The following is a 17,289-nucleotide window of genomic DNA, read 5'->3' as shown; positions in this document are numbered from 1 at the left end:
TATATATATATTCAGAGAGACACAAAAACTGCAAATATGCACACAAAATTTAATAATTGTAAAGATTTCAGTACAATAATTTGGTCAAGTGCCAGCATGTTCACATTGACAGTTAGTGAACTATCAACGGAATAAAGATTAAATTTTTCTCCTCCAAAAAGTGAAAAAGTACAACAGTTGGTTTGTGGGTCTGCTGGGAAAATTTACATAGCATTTTAAAGCCAACATGAGTTTAAGTCAATGCTTTGTTGATTTTGTTGTTTGTATCACTATGCGCAAGCAGAGTTCAGTCGCACATCAAACTTGGCCTTTGAAAATTTCTCAATATTTTATATTGCTACCCAAAATTTAGTCCAAATTTCATATTTAAATTCGCAAAAGCGTTTGTTTTTCCAGTTTAGCATTTTTACTTTGTTATAGTTAACAATGCATGACTGTTTTTCGGTTTGCTAAATTTTTATCAATCAAAAATTCTCTTACTTTGTCTTAGTTAATAAAGCATGACTGTTTTCGGTTTGCTAAATTGTTTTTAATCAAAAACTCTTTTGTGTAGAATGGTCCCAAATTGACGATTTTGATAGCAAATCAACGCCTTTTTTCTGTTTCCAACTTTATCTGTTCTATCATAAAAAGTATGTATAAGAATTGCTTCACCGCAGTTTTCCAAAAAAACTAGCTTTTCTACTGTTATCTATATAGGTATACAAATTTTACTTGTGTTGACCCAATGATTCCAGTGATTTTGTTATTGCATAAAAATGGAAGAGTGAATCCAACGGGTAGGAAAATCAATTTTCCATATTTTTTGACCATTTTTTATTTGTTTTTGTTGATGAAGAAGTTGCAGGCCACGCATCTCAGCTCTTGTCCCCTCTCACTTCTGCTGGTTTGCTGCTTGTAACACCTACCGAACCACCTTCCGGCCAAGATGACAAAAGAAAAGTTAGGTTGACAAAAGAAAAAAACTCAAATTTAAAAGGTTAATTATCAATCAAAGTAAGCTATAGGTATTATTGAAGCTGTTAGTCACGTGAATAACTGAAAACTATGTACAGTTCGTTCAGATAAAGCTCGTTATGAGCTGGCTGAAGAAATTGTAATTGATTTTCTTGCTTGTTGCTCATAGCTAATTCTTCTTCCACCATGATATGTCTTTTGGCCAATTGTGAACCTGTCAAGCCAAATGAAAATGATGCACAACAAAAGAATAATTTTATTTTCATGTTCTTTGAGTACAAGAGCTGAAAACTTGTCGCATTTCACAGTAAAACTAAGCAAGAAATGCAGCAAGTGTGATCAAAATAAGTGATATGCGTGATGAATGCCTTCAGTGCGTTGAAAAAGTGAGCTAAGTTAGAAACTAGCAAAAAGTGTTTGTTTGATTCGAGCAAAGTTTCTTGTGAATGCATTCTACTTAATTACTTTCCATCAGAGCAATGTTAACAAATAAATTTATCCATTTACTCCATCCAATATCTTTTTTTAAAAATTCAATGTAATGTTACCAAGGTCAAATTGGCAAATTTAAAATATCCTAAGACAGTTACCAAAGAGTTTTTTATTGCCTTTTATTGGATTTGTTCACCACATGTCTCGGTATGTGAAAGACAGTTTGCCAAATACCCAATGTCATTATACTTAACCTCGCTTTTTCAGAACAACTATTTGACCACACAGGTTGAAGTGCCATCCGGAACTGACCTCTGATCAAACCGTGCCAGACGAAAGTAACCTCTGATCAGATCAAATTTGGATTATAAAAGTCATCTAAAGAAAAGACCATTCTAAAACTATTGCAAAGGAAAAGAAATCCCAACTGCTGAGGAAAAATTTATTTAGTTTACCATTAGTGCATATTTCAAACTTCTTTGTAAACGCCATGTGTTGAATAAATAACTAAATTAAACTCTAAAGCTAAGAGCAATTGCTATTACTGATTTTCAAACCATTTTACGCAATTTACCAGCTAAAAAATGCCAAAAAGACCAATTTTCCCAAAAGCCCAATATTGGACCTCTAGGGGTCAATAAGGCGTCAGCGCTCCAAATTGAGTGCTCAAGATGATAAACATGGCTATTGTCATGGCAAGTCCTTCCACATTTGAACATAGCCGCCAACTTTCACTATCTAACTTTTAATAGGACACGATCGATGCATGCGCACATGTCTCGTGGGTACTCCACAGGGGATCAAAATCCAATGGTCTCACCTCGCTCTCCAGGGGTCAAAATCACTTTATGTAATACAATTGAGAAAGGTAGGTTGCCAACTAGTCGCTTGCCAAAAATTTTCTTCCCAACATTGTTCATTGATAGTTATTTTCGTTTTGATTTCTTTCCAGGAGACGTGGGTGCCGAAACCCGAAAAATCCAATTTGGTCATAATTGACGGGGTGGCTACTTTTTTCTTTAAGTGTCTCAGGTTATCACATTATTACCAATTCAAAGTCATTTAGCCGCTCAAAGATAGCAATTTTGGGTTTTTGGCATTCCTGTCATCCCGAAGCAGTGGCTTTTGGTCGCACTCGGAAGTTAAAAATAGCATAATTAGCAATTCCTTGAAAAACTACTCTAATGCTCTAAAATTTATTAGGCTTCAACCACTAATCCACTAAGCAATTCAAATTCTACGTCCAGCAACACCGGCGTGCGGCCTTGCAGTTGGGGGTAGTAGGGGTCATATTTGACTGCAAATTCGGATTTCATGCGTCAAAATTTTGTCTGTTTACAATTTTTCAGGTCAATTCGATTTCAATTGTTCGAGAAAGCTTTACTTCCACATCAATTGCTAATAAACATTACCTAAAAATACCCCTTTTTGTCTGCATTAACTAAGTCAAAGACTACATAAGCTCTTTTCTCTTGGTAGTAAAATCAAATACACAAATGATTCGTTTTGAAACTAATTTTAACAATATTTTTTTATTCAAGTGGTCATTTTTTACCCCAAAACAACAAAAACCTTCAAATCACGTTACTTCCGGTGCTAATAACTCGGGGGGTTGTTGGCCGGACTGGCCCAGAAGGTATACCAACCAGAGACGAACATTGGATGTACATGCCTTTAAATTTGGTTAACTTCGGCTTGATATAACTATCTAAAAGGGAGCGGGAGGGATCTGCTTGATGGCATTTTCATAAAACTACTAGATGAGCTTATCTCTGGTAAAAGTAAGTTTTTCACTCCAAATCCAAGTCCGGTTTCTCTTCAAAATATCTAGTTCACTTCAGAATTTAAGTTTGCTCTCTAGTGGACCTGGACTTTGGCCTGATGCACAAATACAACTTTGCTAAGTAACCAAATTATCTTGACAACTCAAAAAGCTTTTGTTCCGTAATTGGTTTGTCTAAGATTTATCACTCAACTCCTCTCAGTGGCGCCTCCGAAACAATAACTCTTTATTACAGAAAACCAATTTCAAATAGCTACTTTAATTTAAATAACCTGATTTAGCTCATCTAACTTACTCTCCCTATATGCTTATGCCAACTTTAACTTTAATTAAAAGGAAACTTACGGTTTCAAATGTCAACTCAAAATACAAAATTGCATTTTCATGGTCGTAAAAGCCCGTCCTTGTAAAAAAAGAAAAGTGTTAAAAACACACTTCTCTTCACATGATGACCATGCTCGATCTGGGAACGACTGGCGACTAAGGAACGAATATTGAAGTATTATACCGAGCCCTGAACGCGGCGATTTTTTAAAAAATTAATTGTTGAAGGTTTCTTTTCCCTTTTCAATGCATTTTTGGTTAATGTTTTCCACTGACACCTTATCCCGGGTCTGGGATTACGCGATATGGTTTAATTGCGTTTGTCCAATATTTCAGCTGCAGGACAAATCAACTACTCATAATTTCAGCGCTTTCCATATTATGTAAGTGGGGTTTTCTAAGCCGCCACCTCTTTTATATGTTTGAATCTACATTTCGGAACAAGTAGGCGCTTGTGAAGCTGAAACTTTCCTCAATTTCTTATTCTGCCACTTTGGTTCATTTACTTTAATTGTTGTGTATCATTACGTCTGATATTTTTTGTCGTTTCCCGCTGATTGATGTTGGGTAAAATTTACGTCCATAATTTCCAACATTTTATAAATAGCCTGCTTCCGTGACAGGTTCTCTGGCTTTTGTGATCGCAGCGTATTTGCCATATGTCGGAACTCCATAGTGAAGAAAGGGATCTCAATTTGTTCTAGAAAGTTCTGACCACCAATTATTGCAAAGGGTTCTGCCTCTTCGATGTCCATTTTGATTATGACTTGGGATATGTTCAGTCGCTTCAAAGTGGGCAGAAACTGATCTAGGGTCGCAATCTTAATTCCATTATTGTGGGTGCAGTTTGGGTCTTTTATCAGTCGTGTAGCTCCTGGTAATGAATGAATTTTGACCACATAACGTTAATATAGTGAATACTAATATATAGTTTAAAACACTGACCACAGATCAATAGCGCGGGAAAAAAACCAAATATAATTTTCGTAAAAATCACTGAAAAATTTTCATAGTGAACTTTTTTTGATGAAAAATTTTACATCATTTTTAGCAAAATCGATCAGATATGTTCTGTGTTTTTTGCGACTAATGGATATAAAAAGGTTGATCTCCCAAGAAAAGTCCAGTACTTTAACTGATATATGACACGCTCTGCACTTGATTCCGAATTTGTGAAATCAAATCAGGTTCAATTCGTGTACGCCTTAGATCCTAATAAGAGGGCACCGAAGCATCTACCCTTGTTACTGTTCATGATATAGGAAGGTCTCGCTTGCTAAAGACGCATGAAAGCGTGTCCAGTCATAAAACAATTTCTGGTGTATTACTGTCCAGATGAAATTTACAATCGCATTCGCCGAGCTTAGGCGACTAGCGATTTGAGGAGCGAAAAACACTCTTTAGATTGATTGCTAGAAAATGTGAAATGTGCATATCAATTATGGCAAATGTGGGTAACTAGGGTACCATATCCGTGTGTGTGTTGAGTTTGCAGCCTCAACCCCCCCCCCCCCTCACAATAGTTCAAATCTTAAGTTCGCCTATTTGGCCGGCGTTTGGAAGGTTATGTAGCCAGATCTTATTTGGGTGTTGAGTTATTTGTTGTTTGTTCTGAGTTGATTCTAAGTTGTGACTGCTTAATCCTAAAACTCCAAAATTCATCAGATGTTATTCTCCCTGCTCAGATATAATCATTTCTTTTGTGGATAGGGGGAACCCACCATTTATGAGAACATAACCGGGTTGCCCATCTTACAACTTTCCTTGATTTCATACAAGGTCATATATGATCCCCGATAATCAAGTTTTTCTTGGCACGACGAGGAAAGCCTAGCTGATCCTTGCATAACATTCTCTAGTAATACCAGCGCCAACAACTACTTCCTCGTCGTAAGGGGAACCTTTATGACATCCTTGATTTCCTAAAAGGATCATGTATGGTTTCCTCAATTTCATACAAGGATCATATATGATTTCCTGGGTTTCATATCAAAATAATATATGTTTTCTGGCTCCCATATTTCTACATAAATTGCTTTTCCAGGTTTTTAAAGGCAATATGCGAGGTTATTTGTTATTTAAATCCTTGATTTTTCATAAGGATCATTGATCATTTCCTCGATTTCATGCAGGGATCATATATAATTTCCCGATTTTCATTCAAAAATCATATATGATTTCCCTGATCTTATATTTCTCCACAAATTGTTTTTTTAGGTTTTTTTAAAGTCTTATGAGATGTGAACTGTGAATTAAATTCTAATATTCCCGCAAGAACCATATATGATTTCCTTGGTTTCACTCAAGAATCATATATTATTTCCTAGGTTTCATGCAAGGACCATATATGACTTCCTTGGTTCCATGCATGGATCGTACTTGGAAATACGTTATGATTTGTATGAAATCATATATGATCCTTGTATGAAACCTAGGAAGTGGCGACCCGGGTATAGAACAAATTTATGCAATCAAATTCAACGAACATTAAACCTAATTAAAATCTATGTGATTTATAAATGTTGAAAGCATTGTTTTTTATTTTTTGAAGCACTTTTAACCTTTTGGTTGAATGTGCTACAATTTAATCAACTAAAATTAACATACTGTGCTTATTCAACAAAAAAGTGAAAGAATCGTTTGTCCTTTTTGTACTATTAGATACTTTAGATTTATTGATCTTAGCTATGTTTAAGCGTTCAAAAAAGGCAATGACAAAGTACATACTAAATAACAGTAAAAATACCGTAAAAACTTAACTTACCTGAAACGTCCGGGTAGTTTTGCCTTGCCCTAACGATACTTAACTTGCCTCAATCATACCTGAAAAACTGAGGCGACGCCACCTAAACTTTTACTTAATTTACCTTTTAATTAATTTACTCTAAAATTTTGGGATATTTACTTTAGCAATACCATGATTTCTACCCTAATTTTTGATTAAACTGTAAAAGCTCAGTTAAATTAACCTTAAAATTTATGTTTTTTTTAAAAAAAAATAGTTCAGTTGAGTTAAGGTAAATGTTCAGACGGTGCTCCCTTATCAGCATTAAATCAACCAAATGTGGTTTCTGGAACAACTGCATCATGGAATCATCTAATTTATAAATAAAATGAATTAAACAGTTATCAGATCGCGATCGACAACTGGTCTTGATCTAATTTACCCTTTAGTTGTTAATTAACCCAATGACACTAAAGACAAGGTTTTGTTTGCTTTTTCAGATCATCGGTCATCAGATCAATTCTTTATCCAAGGAAGTAAAGTAATTAGTATTTTAATACGCGATAAAATTTTACCTTAATCATCAATTTTCGTCTCCGATACGTTTCAAAAGTGAAAGTTAAAGTAGAATCACCTTAACACCGTTAAAATAAAACTTTAATTTAACTCAAGTAAAAGTAAAGAAGCCGCAATTTTACCTTAACATGAGTTTACCTCAAGTCTATTAAAACAATTTTACTTAATTTTTTAAACTCAAAAATCTGAACAAAGCTTTCACAAACAAAAATGGATAAAGATTAACCTAAAAAATTGGTCGGAAATTGTTTCTTGGATAACTTTCAAACAAAGTCTCTACCAAAAATTGATTGCATATAAAGAAGATCTGAGCGTAAGGAAACCAATTCAGTGATTGCATTGATTAGATTTCGGTTACTGTAAAAATGGAAGAAGATCAAAGAACACACCAGTCTTGATCACTTTCGACTTGGAAAAAAGTCGATTCAACTTTTAATGAGGGCTCTGAGGAAGGTTACGACTAAAACTTATGAAATTCTGTATAACAATTGCTACACTTGCGCTGTAATATTAGGGTTTTTGCATTACCTAATTGCGCAAATCTAACATATAAACTGTTAGAATTAGATTAACGTTTTCCTGTTAAAATAAATCATCCACTCAATATCAATACGTGAACCTCAGTTTACGCTGGTAATTCAGATTATTTGCATAAATATAGATTGTGCAAATTTGCGTCGCCCCCTTGTTGTCGGTTAGACAGAAATGTTACTGGCAAAAAAAATTGGCGGCAACTTAGGCGGTTCAGAGGAAACTTTGTGAGGGTTGTTTTGATACACAAATGTTCCTGTAATAAAATGTCTTGAATCTCAATAACTTAAGAGACGATTTACACCTAATTTGCGCTCTTGAGATTTCTGAACTAAATACGAATCAAAAATTTTAAATTTTTTAAAGATAATTTTATGGTGTTGGCAAAAAATTACAACAACAGAAGCGATGCACAGCTTTGAAGTTCCGTAGTGAAAGTTGTTTCATTTCAGCAAAAATTATGTTGGTTGTTTCTAACTTTTTCGGTTTATTTGGTAGTTTCGTAATTTTAGTTTCTGTTTAGTTTTGTGAAACGTTCCTGCTAGGCTCTCTATTTTATATGAACTTCTTCTTCCTTTGAGATTACCAAAAGTTTTGAATTTTCTGATTACCGATAATATAAATAGCACTAAGTTAAAGTAAACGGTGACTATAATTCTTTTCAGAATTACTACTACTCTTTTTTTTTTACAAAAAACTCTTTTTGTTACCCAAATTCTTCGATTTCAAAACAATTTTTAATTGACTTTTCTTTTACGAGCCAATTTAATGACTTTTAATTTGCTGTTAAGCTCACGTTAGGGTTTTGATTGCATCATTCCTTGAGGATTATCAGAAATTAAATCGGGTGCCTCTTTGTCTTTTGAAAAATTTATTGCTATAATGTATCAGGCTTTTGTGCGAGATTTTGCGTCTTCTAGAACAAAAAAAACTTGCACAGTCTTTTTCAGAACTTTAACGTAGAAACGATGCAAGAGATAAAGCAATCAAAGCTTCCTACAGATGTATGTTGTATGAAGTCATTGTAATCTTGAATAAGAAAACAATTTTTGTTTTCTGTATTCAAGTCCCAGTGTTATTTTTAACATACTTTTGGGATAAAACATCATTCCTTTCATCTTTCGATTTTCCATTTAGAATAGAAAAGATAATCCGACCATGTTAGAAACAGACGATGCCTTCCACTATCTAAAAAACGGTCGACAGAACTTGCTGTCAAAGAATTTACTTCTTTACTCTACCAATTGTCGGTGCAAGCAAAATCAGTTGGCCACCTTTTTAGTTTAAGTGGCTGTCAAAACATTAATCTTATATTTGAATTCACGTTACATTCAATTTTAATTAAATTTTTCAGTTCCACTTGACAAAATTTTTTGAACCAATAGTTTTTCCTAAACGGTAATATCAGCGATGTAAATTCCGTTCCCAGACAAAGTAGAAGTTTTGAGTTTTTAGTCGATGTTTCTTCACACGCCGGGTTACTAGTTCTTAGTAGTCATACAAGGATCATATTTGATCTCATAAAAATGAAAATACGATCTTTGTTGGTTAACATAATCTCTTTTTTTAATCTTGAGTCGAATTTTGCATTATGATAAATTTTTCAAAATAACTTATAACTATATGTTTTGACACAAGAGTTTTCAAGCAGGAAAACCAACAACAATTGCTCATTTCGTTTTTCGAATTTTTCTTGATTGAAGATAAGAAAATGCATTACATTAAGTTTTACATTCTTGAAGTCTTTTTCTGACAGCGTTAGTTTAAAGTTTTATACTAACTTACTTAGCATAAAAGCAAGCTGAAAGTTAGGTAATATTTACGTAATCTATTAGAAATAGTATATCGTTAACCGTTACAATCAAGACTGCGCATAGTTTTATATCGTATAATGTACTCCAATGCACCAAAGAAGCATAAATAGGCCTCTCATCCGTTTTTGGGATGTAATCCGGAAACTGCTTTTTAGTTTTTGCGTCGCAAAACGCGCCCACCCGTCTGCCAAGGGCATTAAATTACACGTTTCCCAAAAATTTTTGACTTAACCTGATTTTCAAAATTAGGCTTGCTTGCCTAACGGCTTGCTTGACCGCCACCTGTTCAAACATGAAAAATTTTAAGGGAAAATTGTGAGAACAGGGAGCTATGGAAAAAATATGTCGAAGGATTACACAAGATGGTCAAGAAAATGATCTCACACATGTCAAGAAAAAGTTAGCGGACACGCAAGTTACTAATTAAAACAAAATAATTTATTAAGTCATTTGGAATTTATTCAATTATTGAAGGAGAAGAAAACTGATTCTTCATACCGACCTTTGTTGTTTCCAGACTCGAACAGTTCCGGGTAAACGCAGGACTTTTTATCCATCAGTCCGTAAGGGTAGACCGAAACCCGATCAAGTAAACTGTTCACCGCCACTGATTGTGATAAACTTTTCAACGTCTCTGGCATCGGTTCAACTGCAAACACTTTTCCACCCAAAACTCCAGCTGATATTGTATATACCCCAATATTCGCTCCAATATCCACGAAAGCCGCATTTGGAAATTTGGGGAAAACGTCTTTGAAGAACTTCTTCTGTAGGCCATCCTCATAATTTCCTTTTCTGGTTATTAATCGTGCCAGATAACGATCTCCTGGTGCGTAGCAAATAACAGGTGTCAAATGGATATTTTCTGGAACCCATTTTTTAATATGTAATAAGTGATGACAATATTCATGGATAAATGAGCTATTTAGATCATAGTTAATCAACGGTTTCAGTTCTTCATTATTGGGCATATTCTTTTCTGTCTTAGAGCAAAATAAAGGGTTGTTACATTTTTGAGACACATTTTGAACAATGATAATTATCGGGAATTTATTGTACTGGTCATTGAAGAATGATGAGTAAATAAAAAAAGCTATTGTAAACAACAACGATATCATCATAATAAGTTGCCATTTTTAATGATCGCGATAGCAAAACATCCTGATGTTGGGAAAACAAACGCAAATGCGAAATTTCTTTAAATTTAAGTCAAGCGTTCAAAATGCACCGACAACCTACGCGGAGATTTAAGCTAAAACATAACGCCCCAAGTGTATCCTTAAGCTGTCGTGGCCAATTTCGCCCAAGCGGGCCGTAGATAAAAACTGGGTTGCTGGGTAAATAAGGTTAACAAGCTTTTCTGGATTAGGCTGACATGCGCATTATGTTCAAGGGAGCGAAACTCGGGAGAGCCATTTTTCCTTTTGGGTATGCCTCTGCGGCGTTGTGAGAAAGTAAACAAAATCATAAGAAAAACAAATAGCCTCGTTAACGTTTCATTTTAGCACTGAATCATAATTTTTCATTCTGTAATTTATACTGTCAAGTCTTACGATCATGTCAATTTGTTCAATTATCATGGTTTAACCGGTTTAACCGAGATTCTTTGAATTTTCGCTGAATTGTATGAAAAAAAAACAGTCAATTGAGCTCAGAAAATTCAGTAAGATATAGTTATTTGATATAGACTACATGTTGAGTATATTTACAAATTATTGAATCATGTACAGACATACCATCGACACGAAAAAATAATAGACGGTATGCTTTACTCATTAGTTAAGCCGTATACTTCTTGCTTGAAAAATCACGTTTTCATTTAGAAGCGAAAGCATAATATTGAAAAGCAAGTTTATCTTAGTTTACTAGTGCTCTGCTTCAATACGGATTTGGTGAACTCAATCATTGTTGATGGGTAGATAAGTTAAAATATGGAACAGTCTATTTTACAACCTTCTCTTGTAATCTTCAAAACTTAAGTGATTGACAGGTTCAAAAATAGCAGGATTGTTGTTAAGTTGCTCTAAAAATCCTTCAAAATAAAAGAATACATTGCCTTGTACCATTTGATGTAAGATTCTTGCAAAATTTTGAACTCTTTGATTACTAGGAAAAACTATAGATCCATCATAAAGGCTACCAACCGTCATACTGGGAGGTGGAGTTAATTGATCAAGGATACGATCGTTATCTCCGGTTCCGAATTGTCATATTGGCATAATCCACCTTAATAACTTTTTCGCCATATCTTACCCCAACTGGGTCAAGTATATGGTCTATTCGTTCCCGGGGAACGTTAATTTGTTCATGCTTGCTGTGAACCTAGATAGATACGAAATACTAGTACAGAAAAAGATCTAAAAAATGACGTTGCAAATACCTCAAAAATCTATGATCAATTTCCTCTACTTTGAAAGATTTGAAAGAAAATGAGACAAAATTTATGGTTCTTGATTTCTTGCTTTTTCAACAATCTAATTAACGACAAAACAAGTATAACGCGTGAAGTTCAGAATTAATTGGAAGACTTTTGTTTTAAGACACTGAGTGGTCAGATAATAACCTATAGCCCAACCCCCCATCATGGTAATTATACGATAATGGGGGGGGGGGGGTCTATAATGGGAAAGACCATAATTTTATCTACCTTGCCATTAGCTATCTTAAATCCTTTTTGATGCTTCTTATAAAGGTTGATATGCAACCACTCAGGAAGAAAGCAGAGTACTTTAGATCACCTGAAACTAAGTTTTCTAACAGATTTATTGACGTTCGTGCGAGAACACTGTTTCTTATACTTCCTTTTGAGGAATCGTACAGTTGCTCCTATCGCGGCACAACACTAATAACAGAACGGATATCGTCAGCATTTTAGAGTTCTAATTTTTTTCGTTTTATATGAACTTTCTTCAATTTTCGAGATAAGTTTGTCAATATTTATCATGCTGTATGGTTAACTTGAGAATTCTGCGTATTGGATTTTGCTCACCCGGACCCGAGTGTCATAGACTTTCATTACTGAATCAGTATATTCCAATAGTACATCGACGATTCAGTACAGAATTTTACTATGAAATTTATCATGAAATGTCTATAAAGTGCCATGATCAGAACTCTGGCCATAGTAAAAACCATAATGAAATTTTTATGATTCAGTACTGAAATATCATGAGACTCAGGTCCGGGCACATAATGATCTACTGCTGAAAATCATCATATTCGAATGATGAACATCAATGGTACTCAGATTGAAAGATAGCGTCTCAATTGAGTTCCTCAGGAGAAAAAGGACTTAATTGAAAACAGAGCCTTTTGTCTGCAATCAATATGATTAAATGTCACGGGATGAGATATGTGGAAATGATCAAAAACTTAGAAAGAACAAGGATTGCATCCACTAACTTCCTACTCGTATCGAGTTTTCATCTCATTTGTCAGTGGCAGAGAGGTTAGCAATTTTCGACAATTTTTAGAAGCAACGATGCTTTCCATAGCGGCAATCAAATCTTGCCAATTAATTATGTGCTCGAGACCTATATTGTCGCAACTGGGGTACCCAGAGCAAAAGTTTTGGACATTGAATCCGCAGTGAAAATAGTTATCCTGTAATATTTGGGGAAAATACACAATAGACCTTTTATATGTCTTAATAACATGCAGTAAGAAACAAAAACGAGTAAATATGCAACTACAAACAACATCTTTGAAAAGTTCTTTTATGCTCATCAAATGAAATATAAAACTTTATCTTCAGCTGTTCATTATAAGTGTTTTTTTCCAGGAACTTGGCTTCTTCGCATTAAATCTGAGCACACTATAAAATCATTGGGTAATTTTTTGATTAGATAAGACCAGACCAATCAAGCTCTGGAAACGGGTTCTCAAGCAACTACCAAGATCATGTAGGTCAGATGTGAAGACACTGAACAGGCTATATCCAGAAGGGACTGGTTAATATAATTATAGTTGGTACAAGATCATTAGCTGCAAAAGTTACCAAAAACAGTGAAAAACATAATTTCACCACCACCACGAAAAGTTGAAGGCTTTCGAGAAAAGAGTCTTCCTTTTTTACTCATTGCAATTTAATAGCAATTTTTCCAATCTGACTCAACTTTGATATAATTGACACTGCATACATCCGGTACAACCTATGGAGCTGCAAAAAGAACCGAAAAACTAAAATATTCCATTTCACGAGAATCTGGAGAAACAGAAAACCATCGAAGGAAGGCTTCCTTAAAACGGACCGCAACTTTGGTTACATTTTTTCAAATCTGCTGGAAGTTTCATATAAATAACATCTTATATAGTTGGTATAACCTAGTTAAGCGAAAATAGTAACGGAAACAGTGAAAAAAATCATTTCACAGCTACATCGAAAAAAAAAAGACTTTCGTGAGAAGAGCCGTTTTTTTCTAATTCAAACTTTTATTGCAATTTTTCAATTCCTGTTGAAATTTGACATAGTTCACCCTGAATAGAGTTGGTACAACATTGAGAAATGTAAAAAACGACATATTTCAAAAGAATTGCATATTTCACTTCATTGGCATCTCGAGAATTAGACGACCTTCGAGAGAAGACTTTTTTAAACAAATCGCAACTTTTTAGCAACTTTTTATTTAGGTTTGCATATCTCAATCATTTTCAGCTCGAGAAATAGAAGACCTTCGAGAAAAGACTTTTTTTAAAACTAATCGCAATTTTTATCAAACTTTTTTGATTCCGCTAGAAACTTATTAATAATCAAACTGCATATAGCTTGTACAACCTATTATAGCAAAAAATACCGTAAAAACGAAATTATCTCATTCACTAGCATCCAGAGAAATAGAACAGCATCGGGAGATGAATTTTGTTTAAACTAATTACAGTTTTCATTGCAACTTTATCATTCTGCAAGAAATTCGATATAAACCATATTTTCAATATTTTATAAAACATAGTAAGGTTTAAAAAGTACCGAAAACACTAAAAAGTGTCAAAATACCTCTACCTCGAGAAACAGAGAAGACTTTTGATTGTAGAGTCTTCTTTCTACATTGAGAGTAAAGTTTTCTTCTTACTTATTGCAGCTTTTTTGAAATTTTTCGAATCCGCTGTAACTCTGATATAATGGAAACTGCATATAGTTGTTTCAAACTATGAAAATGCAAAAAAACCGCAGAAGCACAAATATCTCACTTCACTAGCATCTCGAGAAACTGAGCACATTCGAGGGAAGAATTTTATTTAAACTAAGAGCAACTTTTATTGCAATTTCGCTAGAATTTTTAAAAAAAATCATAACTCCTGAAGCCAGTAAAGGTTAGTTAATTGAAAAAGTACCAAAAGGCGAAATATTTTTCATCAACAGCTGGAGAAGTGAAAGACTTTCAAGAGATTACTTTTTGGAACGAAACGCACTTTTGTTTCAATTTACCGATTCCGGTAGAATTTTGATGTAATTCTCACTGCATAGAGTCTGTAAAATTTAGCGATATGCAGAAAGTACCGAAAAAAATAGTGTATCTCATTTAATAAGCACATAGAGAAAAAGAAGTTTTTAGAGAGAAATCTTTTTTAACTAATTGCAACTTTTGTCGCAATTTTCGAAGTCCCCTCGAATTCTGATATAAATCACAGTTCACACAGTGAGCACAACCTAGCCAGATCCAGAGAAAAACCAAATGAAATAAAGTACCTCATTTCAACAGCACCTCGATTAAAAGAGAAGAATTCCGAGAGAAGACTTTTGTTTAACAATTGGCACTTATTTGCAATTTTTCGATCCCGGTATATTTTTGATACAGTTCCAAACTCACATATTAAGTATAGCCTAGTTATATACTAAAATTACCAAAAACATGAAGAAGTACCGTTTCACCAACACCTCGAGAAACAAAAGATTTCCGAGAGCAGAATATTCTTGCTATTTTTCAATTCCAGTGTAATTTTGATATAATTCGCATCACCTAAATTTAGTGCAACGTTTGGAAATGCAAAACACTGGAGAATTAAAATAAAAAAATCTTACTTAACTACTACTTAAGAAATAGAAGACTTTCGAGAGCAGAAAAAAAATCGCGAATTTTATTGCAAATATCCGATTCTGCTGGAATTTTGATACAACTCAGTGTTCATGTAATCGGCATAACCTAGTTAGGTGGAACGATTGCCGGAAAATTGCAGAAAAGTAATCTCATCTCACCATAAGTTTGAGTTTAACAAAAGACTTTTGAGAGAAGAATTTTAAAAAAATAATCAGAACTGTTATGGCCAATTTCCGATCCAGCTGGAATTTCGATAAAATTTGCAGCTCTTTTATTGTAGTTTTTATACTCTATATAAATGCAAAACGTTCGGAAAAGATTGAATTATCTTTTTTCACTAGCACTTCAAATAAAAGAAAAGAATTCCAAGAGAAGATTTTTGTTAACTAATCTCAACATCTATCAAAACTTTTTTGATTCCGGTAGAATTTTGACAGAAATCACACTGCTCATAGTCAGTACATTATAGCGAAAAATAAAAAAACAGGAAAAATTAAAATATCTCATTTCACTATCACCTTGACGAAAATAAAAGGATTCTTAGAGATGACTTAGGAAGCAGAATTAGGAAGCAATTGAAACAAAAATACTAAGAAATGTCATTTCATGACCACCTCATAAAAAAAGACTTTCGAGAGAAGAGTGTTCTTTTTTAGTAATTGCAACTTTTAATGCATATTTTCGTTTACGATAACTCTGATATAGTTAACACTGCATATAGTTGGTATAACCTACAGAACTGCATAATATTCACTAGTATTTGGCGAAACAGAAGACTATTGAGAGAAGCCCTTTTTTGAACAGGTCAAAAATTATTTAACATTTTCTAAATCTGCTGAAAATTACAGCTAATATAGTTGGTATGACCTAGCTAAGTGCAAAAACTAACAGAAATTTTGAAAAATATCATATCACCGCTACCTCGAGAATTAGAAGTCTTTCCTGAGAAGTGACCTCTTTTTTACCTATTCCAGCTTTTTTGCAGATTTGTTATTCCCGCAGAGTTTTGATCGAATTCACCCTGAATAGAAATAGTAAAACCAATTCAAAGAAAACCAGACAAAAAAAGTTACATATACAAAAAGTTACAGAAAAAATCACATTCCGCAAAGTTTTTACAACCTAGAGAAATGCAAAAAGTAGTACGAAAAATATCTCATTTCACTAGTATCTTCAGAAATAGAAGATTTTCGAGAGAATGCTTTTTCAAACTAGTCGCAATTTTTATCAAAATTTTTTGATTCCGGTAGAAATTTGATAATAATCACGCTCTATACAGTTTGTAAAACCTATGGAATTGCAAAAATCCCAAAGAAACTAAAATGTCTCATCGCACTAGTATCTCGAAAAAAGAACACATTGGAGGGAAGACTTTTATTTAAACTAATATCAACTTTTATAGTACTTTTGCCATTTTGCACGAATTTCGAAAGAAAATTTGTTTCTATAATTGGTATAAATTAGTTAGGTCGTGAAATTCCCAAAGTGTGAAAAATCTCTGTTCATCAACACCTGAAGAAGTGTAAGACTCTCGAGAGAACTTTTTTAAATTAGTTGCAACTTTTGTTGCATTTATTTTTGTTTCTGCTCGAATTTGAATAGAAATTACCGTACAGATAACTGTCAAAACATAATTGGGTGAAAAAAGCCATAAGTTTGAAAACAATCAACACTTATCTCAGCATAAATTCCAGAAACAGAATACTTACGAGAAATTTTTTTCAAAGTAATCCCTTTTTTAATTGCCTTTTTTTCCAATTTTGCCGGATTTTAGATAAAAATTAAAACTCTTGTAGTTAACCTAAATAAGTGCAGAGAATTAGGAAACAATTGAAACAAAAACACTAAGAAATGTCATTTCAAGACCACCTCATAAAAAAACAACCTCGTTATTGATACAACCTACTAAGGTGGAAAAGGTACCAACAGTGAAACATCTCAGTTCATTAACATCTCGACTAGGGGAAGAATTTCATGAGAACAATTTTTAAAACTAATTGCATTGAAATTTGAAATTAAACAAATTTAATAGAGTTGATAAAACGCAAATAAGAATAAAAGTACCGAAAGAATTGGAATATCTTAATTCGGAAGCATCTCGACCAAAAGAAA

General features: G+C 33.8%; 2 protein-coding genes across 4 annotated transcripts in view; one reads left to right on the top strand and one right to left on the bottom strand.

The window, feature by feature from the left end:
- Window positions 1–17,289, top strand: part of LOC142353693 (plastin-3-like) — a 577,871-nt gene that overhangs the window by 73,732 nt on the left and 486,850 nt on the right. The window lies entirely within an intron of this gene.
- Window positions 967–10,763, bottom strand: LOC142353170 (uncharacterized). Of its 2 annotated transcripts, XM_075405382.1 has the most exons (4): window positions 10,382–10,763; window positions 9,645–10,125; window positions 4,025–4,370; window positions 967–1,171 (listed from the first exon to the last, which is right to left on the bottom strand). In XM_075405382.1, the coding sequence occupies exons 2-4, from the start codon at window positions 10,111–10,113 to the stop codon at window positions 1,075–1,077; spliced, it is 912 nt and encodes a 303-aa protein (XP_075261497.1). In that variant the 5' UTR covers window positions 10,114–10,125; window positions 10,382–10,763; the 3' UTR covers window positions 967–1,074. The 2 variants fall into 2 exon arrangements, with proteins under 2 accessions (XP_075261497.1, XP_075261496.1); XM_075405381.1 differs by having other exon boundaries at window positions 9,645–10,763.

This window comes from Convolutriloba macropyga, chromosome 14, assembly GCF_964194025.1.
Source record: "Convolutriloba macropyga chromosome 14, txConMacr16.3, whole genome shotgun sequence".
NCBI classification, from domain to species: domain Eukaryota; kingdom Metazoa; phylum Xenacoelomorpha; order Acoela; family Convolutidae; genus Convolutriloba; species Convolutriloba macropyga.
Note: the sequence above shows the minus strand (reverse complement) of the source record. Positions and strands in the feature narration are given on the sequence as shown.